This window comes from Scylla paramamosain, chromosome 33 (assembly GCF_035594125.1).
Source record: "Scylla paramamosain isolate STU-SP2022 chromosome 33, ASM3559412v1, whole genome shotgun sequence".
In the NCBI taxonomy this organism is placed as follows: domain Eukaryota; kingdom Metazoa; phylum Arthropoda; class Malacostraca; order Decapoda; family Portunidae; genus Scylla; species Scylla paramamosain.
In genome coordinates, this window is record NC_087183.1 from 11,832,248 (window position 1) to 11,849,828 (window position 17,581).

At 44.0% G+C, this 17,581-nt stretch overlaps 2 protein-coding genes across 5 annotated transcripts in view; one reads left to right on the top strand and one right to left on the bottom strand.

The window, feature by feature from the left end:
* LOC135089705 (uncharacterized) overlaps positions 1–17,581 on the top strand; it is a 256,573-nt gene that overhangs the window by 184,579 nt on the left and 54,413 nt on the right. For all 4 annotated transcript variants that reach the window (XM_063985637.1, XM_063985639.1, XM_063985636.1 and 1 more), the window contains one exon: positions 12,297–12,325. In XM_063985637.1, the coding sequence (XP_063841707.1) occupies positions 12,297–12,325 (29 nt within the window). The remainder of the gene's footprint in view (positions 1–12,296; positions 12,326–17,581) is intronic.
* Positions 936–5,587, bottom strand: LOC135089489 (uncharacterized). The gene is made up of 2 exons (XM_063985065.1): positions 5,465–5,587; positions 936–2,122 (listed from the first exon to the last, which is right to left on the bottom strand). Exon 2 carries the CDS (start codon positions 2,020–2,022, stop codon positions 1,144–1,146), a length of 879 nt encoding a protein of 292 aa, XP_063841135.1. The 5' UTR covers positions 2,023–2,122; positions 5,465–5,587; the 3' UTR covers positions 936–1,143.

Here is a 17,581-nt window from a genome sequence, read left to right on the forward strand (position 1 = left end):
TAGTACGAGGAAAAAAGGAGGAGAAGGAACGGGAAAGGGGTGGAGGAGGAGGAGGAGGAGGAGGAGGAGGAGAGAGGAGGAGGAGGAGGAGGAGGAGGAGGAGGAGGAGGAGGAGGAGGAGGAGGAGGAGGAGGAAGGGGGGGGTATCAGCACAAGGCCCGGGAACTCTGTATGGAGGGATGGAGAGTGGGAATTCAAGTTGCGAAGGAATTCTGTGGGTGTTTTACGGCTGGAGGGCGATGATGGCCCATTGTCTACGGGTACAGGGGTGAGGGGCTTTTGTTGGCGCGGCTGGAGGTGCGGGGGAGGAGTGGGGGGGGTATGGTTGCCTTTCCGGGTTACGAGAGGGGTTTGGATCAGCGTTTTTTGTTACTCAAGGAAAGAAAATGGGCGGCTGGCCAATGTATTGTATGTGACGTCTAAAAACAACTGCAATAACTTGTCCTTAAAAAAATGTATCCGTTAGTGACAGTAGAGGGGGACTCAATTTGAATACACAGCAGGACAGTAACAGAAGCAGGAGCAGCAGGAGGAAAGGGAGGAGGAGGGAGGTGCGGGAGATTGGATTAAAATGCATGATGTCGGTCGGCGTGGAGTTGGTGTGAGAGTTGGTGTGTTTTCCTGGGAGGTGCTCGCGGCGACAACTCCTGGCGGGGGAAAAGTGTTTGGCGGGGGAAAGTGTTGCCTCGCTGATTACTTTTCGATCTTTGGGCAGGACACCTGAGGGGCGGATCCTGCCATGCGCCGCCCACCACCCGCCGCCCGCAGCTCAGGATGGTGATGCTCGTTTTATTTTGGAGTTTATAAGTGAAAGGCCTCCCCTGTCTCGCCTCCACCGCCCCCTCCGCCCCTGCGCCGGAGTGATGCAGCGCCTCAATAAAGCAACACCACTATGCACCTCGGGAGTGCTTTAAGGAATAGCTCCACAAACCAGCGGCATACACTCTCTTTATTGGCAGAACACTGATACATGAGGTACATAAAAATGAAGGAACACCTAAATGTAGTAAAACGTTAGCGCCACGTGCCCCATTATTGGCGGGATCTATTCATGGTGCCATTTTTAAGTCTTCCACACAACCCGGCGTCTGTGTTGCTTTAAAACCCCAGCCTCCCACTCACTCGCATTGACGTCATTGTTCTTTAAAACCAAAGGTAAACTGAACCTCCACTGAACTTTGAACCTCGTGATGCGTTTCTTCGCCTGCTTCGGTATTTATGAAGCACACGACTCAGGGTAAAGCTGAACCACGAGGGCAGGTATTGGTCGCTGTGCAGTGCCCGACGCAGCACCACCACTGCTGACAGTATGTCGTGACGTGGCGGGAGACTCAGGCTGCTTCTCCCATTCCGCAGCACCCCCGTCCAGGCGTCCTCCATTGGATTCGAGCCCGGGAAGATAGAATCGAACACAAATGTGAACCACCTGGGCATTGGGTTGTACTCCACCACTTGTTGCAGAGTCATGAGGGCGTTAAAGAGTTCCTGGCGTGAAAGGCTGTGTTCGTCCGGTGCCTTGCTGAACACTTCGTCAGTGAGGGGCGGCGGCGAGCTGTCATAGGGGGAAATTTCCTTCAGTCTCTCCGTCAGTTTAGAATCCTTGACTGCAGACTTGATATCTTGCTCATGCACCGCAGGGATCCCAGCCTCTTCTGGCACCAAGCTTACGGGCTCCTTTTTCATATCTTTGTCTTCCTCCTCTCCCTCCAAGCTTGCATTCACCCATTTTTCTTTCGCCAAGCTTGCATCGTCTTTTTCCTTTAAGCTCACTTCCACTTCTTCCTCGGAGCTTACGGCCTCTTCTTTCACCTCTAAGTTTGCGGAAGTTGTCTTAAAGAAATCGAAAGTTATGTCGGACGAAGACGTGCAATTGGTGCGCCTCGCCTCCAGAATGTTGCTGAGCGCTGCCTTGCTGACCCCGTAGCGATCCGCCAAGGCCCGGGCGCTCATGGCTGCGTGGCCGCTGAACTGGCGGAGAATGTGGCTCTTCTCGTGGTGTGTGAGCTTGTTCCGCGGCGCCATGGCAGGGGAGGCACGGGGGAGGGAGAGACGCCAGCCAGGTCCGCCGTCAGACTATTTGCTACTGCTCCCGCCGCTTTCGTTGCCTCCTAAATTCAGGTTCCTGGAGAGAATAAGATTTCCAAGTAAGAAAATAAAGGAAGAAAAGTACCCTGGATGGTCAGTGGCCGTGCATGAAGGTTGTGCAGGGACTTTTATTACCCTATTCGCTGTTTTACCCGCGTGATTATGTGAGTATAGCAACACACACACACACACACACACACACACACACACACACACACACACACACACACACACACACACACACACACGAGAGGAGGAGGAGAGGGTGGGGGGACAGCATCTTCACCTTTTCAAGAGGCAGTTAATCAGGCCTCGGGCAGGTGTGTGTGTCGCCTCGTTTCACCGCCTCAAAGAACCACTCAATCACTCAGTTCTCCGGGTAAATTAAGTAGTCCATCCACTGAACATGAGAGGACACATTCTTAACAAGTGAATGAAATGTTCCCCCAGCATCAACAGGCACACAAACACAGCGTCAAGTACTGTACTGAAGAGTTTCATATTTCTATAGTTTTACACGTTCATGATGTACTAATATTAGAGGGAAAGTGCATCGTGTGGGCTTGCAGGTAACTTTTCACATCTGACAGGAGGAGAAACTGAGGAGAAACTGAAAGGTGAACTGTTGAAGAGAGAGAGGTGAAGGGTAGAAAAAGGTTAAAAGGGGAGAGAAGGAAAGATTAAAGAAAAGAAGGAAAGGAAGAAAAATAGGGCAAAAAGAGAAGGGAGGAGAAAGTAAAAGGTGAACTGTTGAGAAGAGAGAAGCGAAGAAGAGAAGAGGATGAAAAGGGAAGCGAAGGAAAAGGAAACGAAGGAAAGGAAAGAAAACAGAAAAGATGGGAAAGGAAGAAAATGAAAGGGAAGAGAGAGGGAGAAAAACAGACATGAGTGGGGACGAAGCTCTGTAGAGGGATGAAGGCTATATATTGAAGTATGAGACAAAAAAAAAAAAAAACGAGCAGGAGGAGGAGGAAGATGAAGACAAGTAGGAGAAAGATTAGTATTAGAGTAGGAGGCTGAAAAACAAGAATGATTTAAGAGGGAAATGGTGAAGGGAGAGATAAAAGACATTGGCAAAGGTTGGAATGGAAGTAGTGAGGAAGGGAAGGGACTAAGAATAGAGACAGGGAGAGGCAGGAGGGAAGAGTAGAGGGTGAGGGTAACAATGCCATGAAGCAACGTTAAGTGTGCGAGGAATGAGAAGGGAAGGGTTTGGGTTTGTTCTGAGTGTGTCAGTGACCTAGGATGACACACACACACACACACACACTCTCTCTCTCTCTCTCTCTCTCTCTCTCTCTCTCTCTCTCTCTCTCTCTCTCTCTGTCTCTCTACCTTTTCCTCTTGTTCTGGTCCACTGTCTCGTAACTCTTTGCTCTGTACTCTCTCCTTTTTCTTCGCTCCCCTCGTTCGCTCTGCTTTCCTCTTTTTTTTTCTTTTGACCTTTCGCAGTCTCTCTCTCTCTCTCTCTCTCTCTCTCTCTCTCTCTCTCTCTCTCTCTCTCTCTCTCTCTCTCTCTCTCTCTCTCTCTCTCATTGTTGTCGTTTTTATCGTTTTATTGTCGTTACTGATATTCTTAGTCGTCATTGTAGTCATCAAAGTAATAGAAGCTGTCATCTTATTTTTTTTATCGTTGTCATCGTTATTGTGGTTGTCGTCGTCGTTGTCGTCGTAAGGCAGCAGATTTTTGGCCTTGCAACAGGAAGCCCTAAATCTCAATCCCCACTGTGATGTTCAATGTGGACAGTCGGTCTGGAATTTGCAGAAGCAGGACGAGGCAGAGGAGGAGGAGGAGGAGGAGGAGCAGCAGCAGCCGGACCTTCATTACAGAATCCTGAACTAAACTGAACCTTTGCCGGCCGTGACTGACGACTCCTCATCACCATTCAGCGTCGAGTTCATTTCAGCAAAGGAGTGGCGCTGACGGCTGACGCTGCCGGGAGGGAGGGAGGGAGAGAAGGCTGTCCGGGGTGTGGCTCGCGAGGATGAAGCTGCGCCGTGTTGTTTAGCCTTCCTTTATTAAATATTTAAGTCAGGGATTCATATAGCGAGGCAGAAGTACCACTATAAGTAAAACCTCTACAGTTTACGAGTACCTACACTACAAACACACACACACACACACACACACACACACACACACACACACACACACCCTATATACCAGCAATTATAGCGGTGTATTTTACCGTCTTTTTTTATACTGTAGTTCGTTCTCCTAGTGCTGTGGTTCATGTATTGTACTGCAGCGAGATCGAAGAGCCTAGTTTAGAAGTAAGGATCTGCTGCTGTTTGGAATCCTTTGCAGTTCCTGGTAATCCTTCCCGGTCGTTTTCATAGATATGTTGCTTATTGAAATCCTTGGAATGCCTTGTAATAACAGTTATAAGGTTCTTGTCTGAGATCATCTTGTAATTTTTTGTAATAGTCATCATAGTTCTGCTTAAAATCCATTGCAATTCTTTGGGATATTTTCCTTCATAGGTCTTTTGCCTTTTGAAATCCATTATAATCCCTTTTAGTAAGAGACTTTCGTGGGTTTGCTTTTTAAAAATACTCCCTTTAAAGTCCTTTGTGATAAAATTTCGTGTTGCTTATTGAAATCTATTGTTATCCGTTCCGGTAGGGGTTCTCCTGCATCCGTTGCTATTTAAAATCACGGAAAGGCTTTGTGATCCCCCCGCAGTAGTAAACGTGTTCATATCTAAGTCATAAAAGCGAGTGTCCATCCCTATCACAGTGCCGCAGCTCCGCCTCAGCCTCGGTCGCCGCCAGGACTCGCCCGCTGCTTGTATTCCTTCCTCCACTTTCACACCTCATAAGCCTCGCTACCAAATAATGCGGCCGCTGTCAGCTCACTGCACATCCCGCTCCCACTGCCTTGCTCTCACATACCACCACCACCACCACCACCACCACCACCTTCAGCACTCTCCTTGCGGAAATATACAGCTCTAGTAACATTCTCTCTCTCTCTCTCTCTCTCTCTCTCTCTCTCTCTCTCTCTCTCTCTCTCTCTCTCTCTCTCTCTCTCTCTCTCTCTCTCTCTCTCTTTAAAAGAAAAATCCGACACTCCATTCTTCTCTCCCTCTCTCCATCCAACCGCCCTCATTCCATCACTCCGTTCTATCCCTGCCCTCGCATTCCCACTCACTCCCTGGTGGCGGGCGGAGTGCAGTCAGTATATAGCCGAAGTGTGCAGCACGAAATATAGCATCGGTAATAACAGTACCGCGCTAAGCACTTCCCCGACACGCCTATCATCACCGCCAATTTAATTATCGCTGTTGCTGCTGCTACCGCGTGAAACTGAACACCTAATAGTAACACACACACACACACACACACACACACACACACACACACACGTAATACTCACCTGGGGATCCTCTTAATCACTCGACAGGTAAAAATTCGCTCGCTCCTTTCCACCAGAACAGTTTCCTCACAGCCACAGCAGCAGGAACTCTGGCCCTTCTTCTGCCTCGGGGACTCAGTAACGTGCGCATCCAGAAGCTTCAAATCCCTATGTTTCGAATTCCACGTGTGCTTCAAGGGTTCACGAGACACTAAATACTAAGAGGGAGGGATTCACACCTGGGTCGCACCTGTTTTAATTACCACGGAGGATAAGCTGAAGGATTTAGCTTTTTGGTATTCCCTCTGTTCCTTTTCTTTCCCTTCCTAATTGTGTATAAATGGAATGCACCCTCTTCTAACCCTCAAGGATTTTGTGAAAGGGTATTTTTCTTGACTCTTAAATATTTCGGTGTGTCAAAGTCCTTGGATTGACACTTCTATTGTTTCATGACTGTAAATTTGAGAATTGTTTATTTTCATATGTTCTTGTGTGTATCACAGCTCTGCAGAAATGTGACACTGGATTTTTTTGGGGGGAGTGGTGGTGTGGCGTAACAGGGAGTCAGATGTATGTGAGATTCTCTGCATTGTTTTATGTTTGTAAGAAGGCGAGTGTGTTGTGATATTTGAGGAGAGAGATACATTGTGTAAGGCCTCACAGAGCTCGTGTCTCTCTCTCTCTCTCTCTCTCTCTCTCTCTCTCTCTCTCTCTCTCTCTCTCTCTCTCATACACTACCCAGCACACGGCGTGATCTTTAAGGCCTTATGTTTGAGCTTCTAACTGGAAATGACAGTCTAATTTACTTCCATGACGCTTGATGTTTGATCTGAGCAAGCTGACGTGGCATTACTGGGGATACAAGTCCGGTCATTACTAAGTTTCAAGTGTGAGCGTTTCATGACACTTTGCATCGCCAGTGTCTTTCATAGTTACACTCTGGATTATGTTCCTTTCTGTTCAAGTTATGCGAGTTACTCTTTTCATAATTATAGTCTGTTCATTTGTGAGTTTGCACATGGCTGTTTTGTTAAGTTGAAGGGGAAGTCAGAGTATTAACCGTTTCACTGCCTGACAAATGCTTTCATACATCCACCTATGAGTTTTTAGACACATGTGCTACAGTCTCTTTAATAGTTCTGTAACGTAGAAAAGACAAAATTTGCCTTTATACGCTTTTTTTTCTTTCCATAACCATGCAAACAACTTTTATAGAACTCTGAATGTTAACAAAGGAAGACCATAACAGAGTCAGTCTTAAAATTTCAGGAGTTTTCATCGCGTATTCACTGAGTCATTACCTTAAGCCATCAGGTAATATATGTATCTTTATTGACAACAATATATCAAGCTCGAAATAAAAACAAAAATTTTCGTCCAACATAGAATTAAACAAGCGCTCTCTAATAGGTACAGGACGAAACGAGCATTAGACAAGTATAACAAAACAGCGCCTGACGGAGCGTGGACGGGCGCTCAGACAAGAATACCTGGAGGCACCTGTGGCATTGTATGAAACGAGGGCAAAGATCAAGGAAAAAACGCAGGAGGAGCACAGACGCGGGTCATTAGCACAGAGGTTAATTAGGGTTTTTAAAGGCGAGGAGTGAAAGATGTTATAGCCGCTGCTTGTTTGTTTACTGCCTTGTTTAGCTGGCCCGGGTTTTGTGAGCGTGTGCGTAGCTTTCCCTTGTGCATTTCGTCTGTTCCTCCACTTTGTTTTGCATCGCATTGTTTTCCTTCTCCTTGTTTATTTCAGGCAGTGCTTCTCCCTTTTGTACTATGATGTGTGTTGCCTTTGTGCTGCTCTCGCTTGTTTTGCATGACTGCCTGCCGCCTGTACTGCCTGCACCTCGCCTCGCCGCTGATTCGCGCTGTTTTTACTCTCAACTTCAGCGCTTTGGACTCAAGGTGACCCGGTTAAGACACGTATTTGCTCAAGTGGGGCGGAAGGCAAGGGGGGTGGAGGGCGTAGTGACACGGTATAGAATTAGGAGGAGGAAGACGAACGACGTGTATTTCCGCTCATTTCCCCAGAGCACTTAACCCTGGAGGAAGAGGAGGAGGAGGAGGAGGAGGAGGAGGAGGAGGAGGAGGAGGAGCAGCACCAGCAGCAGCAGCAAGAGGGAAGGACAGATATGGACAAGGAAACTTTTCTTGCACTAAACAAGTCAAAGAAAACCGCTTTGTTTCAGAGGCAGAGGCAAGAAGCAACTTAGTTCATGGTTGGTTAGGCGTTTGGGAGAGAGAGAGAGAGAGAGAGAGAGAGAGAGAGAGAGAGAGAGAGAGAGAGAGAGAGAGAGAGAGAGAGAGAGAGAGAGAGAGAGAGAGACTGGTGAATGGGTGAGGAAAAAGACCAAAGTTTTGCTGGTATCGTATATCTGGTCAACTTGAGAGGGGGAGAAAAATATGATTACAAATGGACCCGAGGAGCGAGATGGGTCGCAGCGCACTAAGTAAAATGGTGGAGAGAGAGAGAGAGAGAGAGAGAGAGAGAGAGAGAGAGAGAGAGAGAGAGAGAGAGAGAGAGAGAGAGAGAGAGTCGGATTTATCGCGTCAATCGAAACACTGGAAATTCGGTGGACAAGATGCGGGAGAAGAGAAAATTGAACACACTCACCGCGATTACCTGCAGCTTGGGCGAGGAGGAGGAGGAGGAGGAGGAGGAGGAGGAGGAGGAAGAGAGCAATGTCCTCGAAGTGTGTATCCATTCCTCCACCGACACACACCCACCAAGAAACAAAAGTAAAAAAAAAAAAAAAATCTACTAGTTAAGATTAAATAAGTCTTTTTCTTTTCCTTCTTCCTCTTCCTCTTCTCCTTCTTCTTCTCCTCCTCCTTCTCCTTCTCCTTCTCCTTCTCCTTCTCCTCCTTCTCCTTCTCCTTCTCCTTCTCCTTCTTCTCCTCCTTCTCCTTCTCCTTCTCCTTCTCCTTCTCCTTCTCCTTCTCCTCCTCCTCCTCCTCCTCCTCCTCCTCTTCCTCACCTGGGGACTGTAACCTGTGTTTCTCTTCGTGTCTCGACCCACCTGTTTCATCCTTTCTTCCTCCTCTTTTCCTTACTTATTCTCCTTCTCTTTCACTTATTCCTCTTTGTCTCTATCCTTTAATCCTATTTATTCGGTGTTTCTTTTCTGCCTGCTTTATTTCTTTTTCCCTGTGTTCTCTTTCTCCTTGTCTTTATCCCTCTCTGTCTTATGTGTTCTTTATTTCTTTCCTCTATCTTTTATTTCCCCCCTCTCACCTCGTTTCTTCTTATCTCCCTTGCTTCGTTCCTCCCATTCTTTCCTACCTTCCTCATCTTCACCTTCCATTTTCTTTAGTCTCTCTTTTGTTCTTTATTTCTTTCTTTCTTCCTTTACCTCTTTTCTTCCTCTCCTTTATATGCTTATCCGCTTCACTCCCTTATTCGCTTTTCGTTTTCCTTCATCCCATTCTTATCTCCTTTTCTATCTTCCTTTCTTCCACTATATCCTCTTTATTTTCGTCCTTCCTTCCTTCATCTCCTTATCTTCTTTACTCTTTTCCTCCCTTTGTTCGTATCTCTTTTTCTTCCTCCTCTTTCCTTATTTTCTTCTCTACCATTTCCTTCTCCCTATAGCAGCTTTTCCTTCTTTTTTCCTCTTCTTATTCTTTTCTCTTCTCATTGTTTGCTCTTTTCTTTTCCCCTCCTCCTTTTGTTGCTCCTCCCCTCCTTTTCTTCCCTCATTCTTCGCTTTTTTCTTTTTGTTTCCTTTTCCTACAGTATCCTTCTCCTTTCTTTCCCTTTCCTCATCTTTTCCCTTCCCTTCTCTATTCTCCATCCTTTCCCTATTTTCTTTCCTTTTCCTTCCTTTCTTATCTTTCTATTCTGTTTTCATCTCTTTCATCCTCCTATTCCCCATCCTGGCTGATCTCCTCTCCTTCTCCTTTTCCTCTCCTTGTCTTCATCCTCCCTCCCTTTCTCTTCTGTTTCATCTCCTGTTTTTACTTCTTCCTTCGCTCCTCCTCCTTTTTTTTCTCTCCTTCTTTTCATCCTCCGTCCCTTTACCTTCTGTTTCATTTCCCTTTTTGACCTGTTGCTTTTCTCATTTTTCTTTCCTTTTCTACATCCTTCTTTCCTTTCCTTTCCGTTTCATTCCCCTCCTTGACCTCCTCCTTCATTCATCCTTTTCCTTTCCTTCTTTTCATCCTCCCTCCCTTTCCTTTCTGTTTCATTCTCTATCCCGACCTCTTCCTCCTCCTCCTCCTCTTTCTGCTATGCTGTCCTGTCTCTCTTCCCTGTAGCTAGTTAGAAGTAGTTACCAAACAGCCTTGCAAGGACCAAAAGGTCTGTTGCTGTTTGGCCTTCCTTTGTATTCCTTTGTATTCCTCATCCTCCTCCTCTATTCTCTCCCTCTCCCACATCTTTCTTCTCTCCCTCTCCCGCGAAACGACCTTGGTAACGGCTGGCAAATTCTGGAAACTGTCTATGAATTCGATTGGAAAGTGTAGCGTCTCACTGCCTGCTCTGTTTACCCGCCGCTCGAGTCCCGCCCACCACTGCCCCGTCCGGATTTTTATTAAACATTTGCGAGGGAGTATTTAAAGGCCCGGCGGCGGCGGTGGCAGCATCGGCGAGGCTCGGGAATAAATCGCAGGTAGAACCAAAGAACCGATAGCAGATTTCCTCACTCTTTTTGCTGTACTGGCGGGGGCTACCTTGCTTTATGGATTTTGCAGGAGGAGGAGGAGGAGGAGGAGGAGGAGGAGGAGGAGTAGATGTAGCAGTAGGGAAGTGGAGTAATTGCCTGCATACCTGTGCGTACCTGTGTTATGAAAGGTGTTGATTGGTATTTGGGTCTTATTTTTTATTTTTTTTGGGGGGGGCGGGAGAAAGGATTGATGTTTGGATAGGTGGTCAGATGGGTTGGTAGATAGATAGAGAAACAGATAGATAGATGGATAGATAGACAGGCAAGCGGGTAGATAGATAAATAGAGATAAATAGATAAATAGATACAGGTAGGCAGATAGATAGATAGATAGATGGATGGATGGATAGTTAAATAGATAGATGTTCACTGGTCACAAATACATTAAAGTGCACACACACACACACACACACACACACACACACACACTATTCTTGGTTTTGCTTTACACCAATACCTCGGGATGACAAACAGAATGCGGACAGAAATAAGAATTTTACAAGATTATGGTAAGAGTCTTTTGTACTCTTCACTAGTATGCTGTTTCTTTTCATCCTCTCACTGTGTACTCTTTAAACTCATTATCATTGTTAATTTGGCGAGAATTGTGTGCCGCGTTTTCTGTTGCTTTATTTTCATTTTTTCTTTTTTTTCGATTTTCTTTTTTATCTTTATGCATAATTTTCGTTGTCTCGTGTAATGTATTCCTTTGTGTTACCTTAATTTCTTGTTTCGTGTCTATTTGTTTCAGTGTTTTTGTGCTGTTGTTATTATTCTCGTGAGTCTTCATTTTTGTATTTATTTCTTTGCAGTTGATGTTTTACTGTGTTATTCTTACTTCATGGTTCTTTCTTCTGTCTACGTTTTTCCTCTTCATTCCTTTATCTTTCCGTTCTTTGTTGGGTATACGTCTCGTCTTTTTTTTTTTTCATTATTTGTTTCTTGTTTTCTCTTTGACTACATTTTTTTTTTCCTTTTTTTCATTGATGTATCTTTCCGTTCATTTATTTTTTTATCCTTTTTGTTCCTCATTTTCTTTTTTGATCTATAGTTTTCTTTTCCATTCTTTTAATTTTCTATTGTGTAAATGTTCTGTTTTTTTTATTTTCCTGTTTGTTCCAAGTATTCTTCTTTTTTTCTACAGTTTTCTTCCTTTTTTTCATTCCTGTATTTTTCGTCTTATTTTTTATTATCCTTTTCGTTCCTCATTTTCGTTTTTGGTGTACAGTTCTCCTCTTTTCATTTTCCTATATTTCCGTTTTTATTGTGTGTCTCTTTATTTTCTCTTTTGTTTACATTTTTCTTTTTCATCCCTTTTTCAAAACATCACTGTTCTTGTGTGTATTTCCTTTCTTTATTTTCTGTTCCTCGTGCACATCTCTCCCACGCTCCCTGACCCACGCTCCTAAATCTGCCTGGCAACACGACGCCCTCTGGAGGCTACACTGTCTCTTAATTCTTCCCTTTCTCGCCTCCCATTTTTCCCTCAGATCCTGCGTCTCCTCCCCTCCCGGCCAGACTCGTTCCTGTTATGGGTATCCGGCGCTAGATTATTTATGAGAGAGGGAAGAGAGAGTAACATTTTTAAGGCATTTTAAGTATGTGGAGTAAGAGGCTCTTTTTAACTTTAACCCTTTCGCTGCCATATTTATTTTTTTTTAAGAGTCATATATTTTTCAGGCATTTATTTGTTTATTTGTCTTGTGCAGTTGTCCTTATATAATACAAGGAACAAAATCTACTTCTTGCTTTGTTTAAATCTTTCAATGCCAGATTTTTTTTCTTTTTTTTTTTGTCATAATCTTATATTTTGCCTACACTTATTTTTTTTTATTGCAGTCTCAGTCCTGTGTAGTAGTTCTTATATAGTGCAGTACGAAGACAGTAACTTCCTATTCCGTTTAGCTCTTTCACTGCAAGACTGTTTTCTTTAATTACTTTTTTTTGCTCTTTTGTATTATTCTAGTTCCTATATAGTACGAAAGACAAAAGTAACCTCCTATCCACTTTTTTTCCTTATTATTATCATTATTGTCAGTGGAGATAACTATTTGTTTATTTATTTATTAATTTATTCATTTATCTGTTTGCGTATTTATTCATTTATTTATTCAGGTATTCAATGCTAACAAAAAAACGATCCTTGCAATTGAAACAGTTAAAGTTTTATTCTCCTCCCACAGATCTGGCGTCGCAAAGGAGCAATACAACGGTGAGTAGAGCGCTTCTCTGTATTGCTGTCAGTTTTTTTACACGACGCTTTCCCTTTGACGTCTTTCCTCCCCGCCGTGAGTACCGCGCCGCTATAGTCCTTTATCTTTATTTATTTCGGTGTTCCTAACGGCGGGACATTACACGCTCCCTGCTCCTCCGCCGATGAGGAGTGGAATGTGAGCGAGAATGAGAACATTTATTTTTGTCGATGTGTAACTGCACGGCCGGCCACTTTCTCATTCTTCGTGTGTGTGTGTGTGTGTGTGTGTGTGTGTGTGTGTGTGTGTGTGTGTGTGTGTCACTTCTTACCCTATCAACGCTTCCCTTCCTGCTGCCGTTCCCTTCCCGTCCCTCACCCCGCGTCGCTCCTCGTAGCAGAGCGTGCCCTCATCACCATCCAGCCGCGTCCTACTCGTTCCATAACTCAGAGTAGTGCTGGAGGCTCGCGGCACAGCGGAGCCTGAGGGATGGAGGTCGCTTATCTTATACCTTATACGGGGACAGCATGAAACTGGATAAAGACCCTTGGAAGCAATCAGGAGGACCTCTAAAACACTGGAACCAATCATAAAAGCTGCAGGAAACCTGGAAACAGCCACAAGGACTTCCTGAAACTCTTGAACCAAGCACAAGGGCCTCCGGAAACCTGGATGAAGTATAAGAAATCCAATCCTGGAATTCACAAGAACACGTAGGAACGAAGAAATACCAGGAAATCACAACTGGATTACTGACGAAGGTACGTATCTATGAAACTGTATGGAAAAATCTTCACTGTGCATACCTACCGTACCTTAATCGGCTTAACTTTAACCTTAACCCCGTCTCTCTCTCCATCAGACTCTTCCTGCCTCTCCCTCTCGATGTCGTGACCTCATTCCCGGCCCTCCTATCAGCCATCATCCTGGAGACACACAGGGGCCAAGGACACGCGAGAGCAGCACCGCATAAAGTCTTGTCTTAAAGAATAACCTGATCTCCGCGTCACTGCTCCGCCTCCCTCCTATACCTGCTGGATGAAACTCAAGCCTCACAGGGCGGGGGTGTGTAGTGACGAGAACTTAACTTCCTCTTCGTATCGGAAACTCGTCCACCTGAGAGGAAATGTCTCTTGCTGCCGAGCGAAATATGAGGTACGTTTAAAAATAAGGAAAATGTTGCAGAGGGAAGGAAAAAGAGAGTTTGTTAGGGGATATGTAAATAAGGAAGGTGTGGTGAAAATAGGGAATAGAGAATAAAATAAGGACGATATGTGGAGAGATAAATATAGAGATAAGGGAAGATGAGAAAAGAATGGAATGTTACCGAAGGGAGGGAAAAAGGGAGTTTGGTGGGAGGATGTAAATAAAAGTGTGGCGAAATAGGGAATAAAGGATAAATTAAGGACGATGTTGGGATATAGAAAAATAGAGTTGTGAGGAAGATAAAATAGAAAGGAATGCAATAAACTATGAAAAAGATTATAAGTAAGAAAGGTATGGGGAAAAAATGTGGGATAAAAAATGGAGTTGTGCTGAGATAGAAAAACAGAGATGTGGAAAAGACGGAGAAGAAGGGAATACAATAGACTATGAAAAGAAGAGCGCCTTGAAAGATGTGGAGAAGGTTAGAATAAAAAAAATAGGGAAAATAAGGACAAAAAAAATAAATGTGTGGCAGATAAATTCAAGGAAGACACAAAAAAGAAAGGACCTCGAAAAAAATTCCTTGTTTTACTTACCTGGCTTCATGTATTTACTCTGTCTCTTAAAATCTTACATCTATATTTGCCTGATAAAAAAAAAAAAGGGAGGTAGAAGGGAATACAAAACAAAAAGTAAACAGAAAAATTATACCTTAAAGAATGATTTTTCTCTTCATTGTAACACATTTGCTCGTATTTTCATTCATGTCATTAGTTTTCTGTATCTTTACTTCTTATCTCCGCCGTTTTCATATAAAGATGAAAAAAAAAAAAGACTGATTAACTGATTAACACAATATGGCGCCTGTTGATCTTAATACTAATAATTTAATAAAAGAAAACTGAATAAAAGGGAACAATGAACTACTGACCGTCTGACTGATTAAATTTCTACACTACAAGAAAATCTGACACTGATATTGAACAAGCAGAAGAAAAATCCATCACAAAGGCTAATTTTACCAATACTAGCAAACTACATGCGAGGGAACAAAACAGAGAAAACAATGGCCATCTGACTCACTGACTGATTACATTTCGCCGTTACAAGGCAGCCATAATGCACTATAGAGGAAGCGGCATAATATTTTATAACATGAGTATCTGCAAATCTTATAATAAACTTAATAAATACTTAATAAACGAAGAGAGAACAATGCCCGACTGACTGACTGACTGACTGATTAAATTTCGCCGCTACAAGGCAGTCATATGGCGCCGGTTAGGGGGTAGAGGGGGGCGGGGGCAGGATCCAGTCGTCTAATAGCACAGAGGCATCAGCTCGTTGTGTCTGGGTAATGAAGAGGAACCACACGCAATAAAGCCCTAATGGATTCAAGTCCCGAAGGTCACTGAGCCCTTGGACGCCGCCTGCTCGGGACCTTCAAGAGAACCCAGGCGTAGAAAACGAGAGACACGCACAAAAAGGAGGTAATACAATAGTAAATTATAAATGAGAAGCAGAGAATGAGATGGAGAACAGAAAAAGACGAGAATGAGGAGGTGCAGGGAATATGAAGACATGAAGATAAGAGAATGGAGGAAGAGGAGAGAATAAAGGAGAGTCGTAGCAGTCAGAAGGAGAATAAGGACATAAAATATAAGAAATAGACTGAACAGACTAGAAATAAATAAAAGACCCATTATCTCCACCATGACTCCGCCCGCCATTTTAGGGAAGGAGGGGAGGAGAGGAAGGAAGGAGAGGTGGAGAGGAAAGCATAAAGGAGGAAGGACGGAATGAGATAAGGAAGAAGAGGGGATAAAGAGAAGTGAGGAATTAAGCAAGGAAAAAAAGTTAAGGTAAGAGAGAGCAAAGGGGAGGAGAAAAAGAGGAAAAGTGGAATAGGAAAAACAAGAAGTAGAGGGAGAAAGAAAAAAAGAATTAGTTAAGAAAAAAAAAAGAGAGCAGAAAGAAATGAAGAAAAGTCGGTAGAAATGGAGGAAAACAGGGAATTGCCCGATGAAAAGAAAAAAAACAAAGAGAAACGAACATTTAAGAACGATTAATGACCGATACAAAACAAGAGAGAATCAAGGAAAGGAGATATTGAACGATAAAAAAAAAGAAAAGGGGCGAGAAGAGGGAAGGAAATAAATATGTAAGAAGGTAAAAAAGGGAGACACTTAAGGAAAGGGAGAAGTAGGAGGATAAAAAAGGGAAGGAGGAAGCAGGAAAGATTGATTAAATTACGGATAAAAAAGGGGAATCAAAGAAAGGGAGAAATAGGAGGATATAAAAGGGAAGGACAAAGAAAAAGGAGGTAAAAAGATAAAAAAAAATTCAGATAGAGAGAAATAGAATATAGAACAGAGACTCAGAAAAAAGGAAAAAAAATAGGAGGATAAAAAAATATGAGGAGAGACAAGAAAGGAAATTAAAAAGCGAAGGAAGAAGCAGGAGAGATGAATTAAATAACATAACAAAAAAAAATGGGAAGAATCAAAGAAACGGAAAATAGGACAAAAAAAAAGTGAGGAGAGAGAAGAAAGGAAATAAAAGAAGAGAAGGAGGAGGAGGAGGAGGAGGAGGAGGAGGAGGAGGAGTAGGAGTAGGATAAAGGGAGGGAGCAGGACGTCCGTTGTCTCACCAATTTACGAGAAAATGTCCCACAGAAGACAATGTCGCCTCAGCTTCCCAAACTGCAAACAAACATTCCCCTTGCCGTCGCCGTGGTCATCTTCCCATTGTGTCCAGGATGGCGCGGCGTGCCCCTCCCCTATCCCGCTGTCCCCTCCCATCTCCCCCTTACACCCAGGCGGCACCGCAGACCTGTCCATCCATTCCTCGTCCTCGTCTGCAGTCTTGGCGATCTCGTCTTTCTCTTCATCCTCATCCCCAGCTCTCGATGTTCCCGTCTTCGTCCCCCTCTTCCTTCTCTTCTCCTCCTCTTCGTTTTTTACCTCCAATTTCTTTTTCGTCTCCCCTTTCCAAATCTTCTTTCCATTCCTCAGTCTTTTTTTTCTCAATCTCAAGTCTTGCATATCCTCAATTTCTCGCTTTCCTTTCTTTCTCCCTAGGCGTCTCCTTTTACATTACGTAGTTCTCCTCTTTCATCTCCTAGGGCTTTTTATATTTCAGTGGAATTTTCTCTCTCTCTCTCTCTCTCTCTCTCTCTCTCTCTCTCTCTCTGCCGGAAAACATATTGGAAGTATAATAAATTTTCTCTCGTCAGGTTTTTATTGATCACATTAGTGTTGACTTTATAAGAGAGAGAGAGAGAGAGAGAGAGAGAGAGAGAGAGAGAGAGAGAGAGAGAGAGAGAGAGAGAGAGAGAGAGAGAGAGAGAGAGAGAGAGAGAGAGAGAGAGAGAGAAATGTCTGGCCGCTAATGACTGTGTTTTCCGTATTTTCTCTCTCCTATGGTATTAAGTATAGTGTGTATTGTATATTAGGTGTGTGTATTGTATATTAGGTGTATATTCGTATTAGTGACGAGTTGAGTGGAGTTGAGATGTCGTAGCGCCGTTTTTTCCTCGTATTCTTGTATTATTTTTGTGTTATATCGGTTCGGTTTTTCTCTCTCTTATACCCTCCATATGATTTATTATCCCCAGCACACCAGAAGGTCGATAGTCTGTTTAGTTTTTTATCCCTTCCTCACCGAACACTAAATCTCTGCCAGGAGGTCGAGAGAAAGAGAGAGAGACGGGTGGAAAAAAAAATGGTGAAGGGGGAAGCTTGTCTGATTAATATGGAAATGGTTATGAAAAATTCCTCACTCGGAACAGCCTTTTGGAGCTATTGGCAGCCGACGAGCGGGAGGCGCCAGAACAGTTTGTGTCGATCGAGTGTAAAACAATTAATATGCAAACCTCTGAGGGCGAACGGTGAGGGAAACACACCTGGCGAATGCATGGCGAAGGGAAGGCAGCGCGCGGTGGATGGTGGATATAGGGCTTGAGTCGCAGGGAACCGGGAAATCCACTTTGTAGGCCCGTGTTTGATGTCACTGGGTTTCTTGATGCCTGGAGAAGAACACATGGATTTCCAGGGAGCGGAGAATGCAGTGGAGGTATGACTGCGTTTCCACTCCACCAGTCCACATCCCCCGAGCTCCCTAATTGTGTG

Bases quoted from the DNA above. Each gene is read 5' to 3' on its own strand.
- LOC135089489 (XM_063985065.1), bottom strand. From the start codon at position 2,022: ATGGCGCCGCGGAACAAGCTCACACACCACGAGAAGAGCCACATTCTC.